At 39.7% G+C, this 3535-nt stretch overlaps 1 protein-coding gene across 1 annotated transcript; it reads left to right on the forward strand.

Annotated features, from left to right (window-relative positions):
- Nucleotides 1-1035: 1035 nt before the first annotated feature.
- On the forward strand, nt 1036-1971 carry LOC122925645 (olfactory receptor 6P1-like). Its single transcript, XM_044276992.1, has one exon. It carries the CDS (start codon nt 1036-1038, stop codon nt 1969-1971), a length of 936 nt encoding a protein of 311 aa, XP_044132927.1.
- The last annotated feature ends 1564 nt before the right edge of the window (nt 1972-3535 follow it).

The raw sequence follows: 3535 nt of genomic DNA on the forward strand, positions 1-3535 counted from the left end.
GTACATGGGATAGTGCTACTTTAGCTAACATTACCAAGTGGTTAAAGATGATTACGGTTTAGATATGAACACTGCTGTGATCGGTGGGGCCTGGTGTCAGAGTACAGTGACTGCACCGGGGCCCCGCCATGATTCCAACAGCAGTTGCCGGCCTCCAGCCCCTCATCCCTCCCTGCTGATACATCGCCACGCTGTGCAACATCGCAGCCGGCGATGTATCGGTGTTATTAGCATAGTAAAAATGGCAGCATTCGCCCCATAAGACGCACTGCCATTTCCCCCCCACATCTTATGGGGTAAAAAATACGGTAATAACTATTTTACGAGGTATCGCTATCTGTTTTAAAAGCAGAGAAATTGAAATTTTGAAAATTGCAAATTTTCGAAATTTTGGGTAAATTTAGTATTTTTTTATAAATAAAAATAAAATATTTTGACTCAAATTTACCACTGTCATGAAGTACAATATGTGATGAGAAAACAATCTCAGAATGGCTTGGATAAGTAAAAGCGTTTTAAAGTTATCACCACATTAAATGACATGTCAGATTTGCAAAAAATGGCCTTGTCCTTAAGGTGAAAAATGGCTGTGTCCTGAAGGGTTTAAAAAACATTACCATTTGCTTTTATGCTTAGTGAAAAAAATATAAAAGATACATTTTACAATGTGCCATGGAAATCTGCCTGGCATATGTTTTATTTTCATAGGTTCAGTTGCTCAGCGGAACACTCTTATGTAATGCTTACTACCCGGGTTAACCTACCTATTATACAGTTGACCAATACTATGAACGGCTTTGCTACCATAGCAATTATGACCGCCACTCATTACAAGGTAAGACAGATTAATTAGAATTTATAATGATAACCAAAGAGTCATTTTAATATGAAGGAAATGACATAAACCTGGAATTAACAGAAACGTCACTGATACAGTATTTCACCAGGAGCAAATACTGAGACAACTAAAAAAGAGGTCTATTCTACCAGAATATTTCCAAGAGGTTGCAAAACCTATAAATATAATCATACACTATGAATAAAAGGAACCAGACAATCACTGAATTTCTACTCTTAGGATTCCCCAATGTTACTGGCTTTAGGACCATTATTTTATTTATTGTAATACTAGTTATCTACATTGTGACTCTTATTATAAACGCTATGGTCATAGTGTTGGTATCCATCAAGCCACAGCTCTATTCTCCCATGTATTTCTTCCTCCAGCAGTTATCATTTGTTGAATTCACATTCTTGACTGTTGTTGTTCCTAATATGCTGCGTGTTATATGGTTAGAAGGAGCCACCATCTCAGTTATTGGTTGTATAGCCCAGGCTTATGTGTATTGTGCTTTAGGGTGTACAGAATGTCATCTCCTCACAGTCATGTCTTACGACCGGTACTTGGCTATTTGTCAACCTCTTCACTACAGCACCATCATGGATACGAGACTTCAGAATTTCTTGGTCATCTATTGTTGGGTTTTTGGCTTCCTCCTCACTCAGATCACTCTAAATTTTTTGTGTCAACTTTATTTCTGTGGCTCCAATGTAATAAACCATTTTTTCTGTGATCTTGCTCCATTTCTTCAACTTACATGTTCTCACAAGACTGACTTTCAGTTAATGATACTGATCGTCGCTATTCCTTTAATGGTCATACCTTTTATTTTAGTTCTTATCAGCTACATTTTTGTCTTTATAACAATTCTTGGCATCTCCTCTGCAAAAGGAAGGAAGAAAACCTTCTCCACCTGCAGCTCTCACCTCACTGTGGTCACCATGTACTACGGAACGCTAATCACTATCTACATGGTTCCAGCCAATGGAGACACCTTGACTGTCAACAAGTTGATTGCATTTCTGTACATTGTAGTAACTCCTCTGTTCAACCCCATCATATACTGCTTGAGGAATCAAGAAATGAGAGCCGTCATGGAGAAGTTATTTATAGTGAAAGATAAACAGTAGACACAATTTGTTTTTAGAAATAAACCTGTCATGTAACTTACTGAATAAATAATCCAATGGGTTATCTGGTTTGGACAAAAACCTTGAAAGGTATCATGTATCGCAGCCAGAATCCAATACTTGGTGTCCTACTGAAGATATCTTGCTTTGATATGGGAAGTCCTAAAGTTTTGCTTTATTATTTCTGTAGATACAGTCCAAAGAAAAGATAATATGCCTTGTGGTTCAACTTGAAGGATGTACAAAGTTGTTTCTCTGTTAAGCTCCACCCAACTTATGAAATCATTCTCACCATCTTCTAACCTAGCCCCCATTATAACAAAGCAGCACGGTGGCTCAGTGGTTAGCGCTGGGGTCCTAGGTTCGATTCTGACCAAGGGCAACATCTGCATGGAGTTTGTATGTTCTCCCTGTGTTTGCGTGGGTTTCCTCCCACACTCCAAAGATAGGGACCTTAGATTGTGAGCCCCATTGGGGACAGTTGGATGCTAATGTCTGTAAAGTGCTGTGGAATATAGTAGCGCTATATAAGTGCATAAAATAAATAAATAAATACTCAAGATTGATCTTGACTGTATAAGGGTACTTTCACACTTGCGTTGCTTGATTCCGGCAGGCAGTTCCGTTGCCTGAACTGACTGCCTGATCAGGCAAACTGTATACAAACGGATGTCATTTTTTCTGACTGATCAGGCATTTTTCAGACTGATCAGAATCCTGATCAGTCAGAAAAATGCCTGATCAGTCAGAAAAATGCATTGCAATACCGGATCCGTTTTTCCGGTGTCATCAGGCAAAACGGATCCGTTTTTTTTTTTTTTTTAAATTTTTAAAGGTCTGCGCATGCGCAGACCGGAAGGACGGATCCGGCATTCCGGTATTTTGAATGCCGGATCCGGCACTAATACATTCCTATGGAAAAAAATGCCGGATCCGGCATTCAGGCAAGTCTTCAGTTTTTTTCACCGGAGATAAAACCGTAGCATGCTACGGTTTTCTCTTTTGCCTGATCAGTCAAAACGACTGAACTGAAGACATCCTGATGCAAACTGAACGGATTACTCTCCATTCAGAATGCATGGGGATATGCCTGATCAGTTCTTTTCCGGTATAGAGCCACTGTGACGGAACTCTATGCCGGAAAAGAAAAACGCAAGTGTGAAAGTACCCTAAACTAGAAATCACTGTTTGCATGCTGTAGCTGGTAACTTCATGTGCAATAATACCTGGCCTTAGCATATTGTAAACATCTAGTAGAAGTTATAGTTACATAGATCATTCCTTATTGTGAGCAGCATATTGGAGATATACAGAGAGTCTACAGCAGCATGACACGTGCAGTCTGCATCCCACTGCAAGCAGAGGGGCAGTACATTATCCATAGTAAACAGGAAGCAATCAGTGATAAAAGCAGAATGCACAGGGCTATGCAGATGTTTGCACCGTATGTCAGACTACACGATGCACATTGTGTATTTGGTAGTTCCAGACACATCCTATCCAGCCCTGCTTTTGAGCAGGCTACAAAGTCACAAATTATGGTACACATATGGTGTGTCCCATA

The sequence above is a fragment of the Bufo gargarizans genome, chromosome 2 (genome assembly GCF_014858855.1).
Source record: "Bufo gargarizans isolate SCDJY-AF-19 chromosome 2, ASM1485885v1, whole genome shotgun sequence".
Classification (NCBI taxonomy): domain Eukaryota; kingdom Metazoa; phylum Chordata; class Amphibia; order Anura; family Bufonidae; genus Bufo; species Bufo gargarizans.

Excerpts from the sequence above, each read along its gene's own strand:
- LOC122925645 (XM_044276992.1), top strand. The coding sequence starts at position 1,036 with ATGAATAAAAGGAACCAGACAATCACTGAATTTCTACTCTTAGGATTC.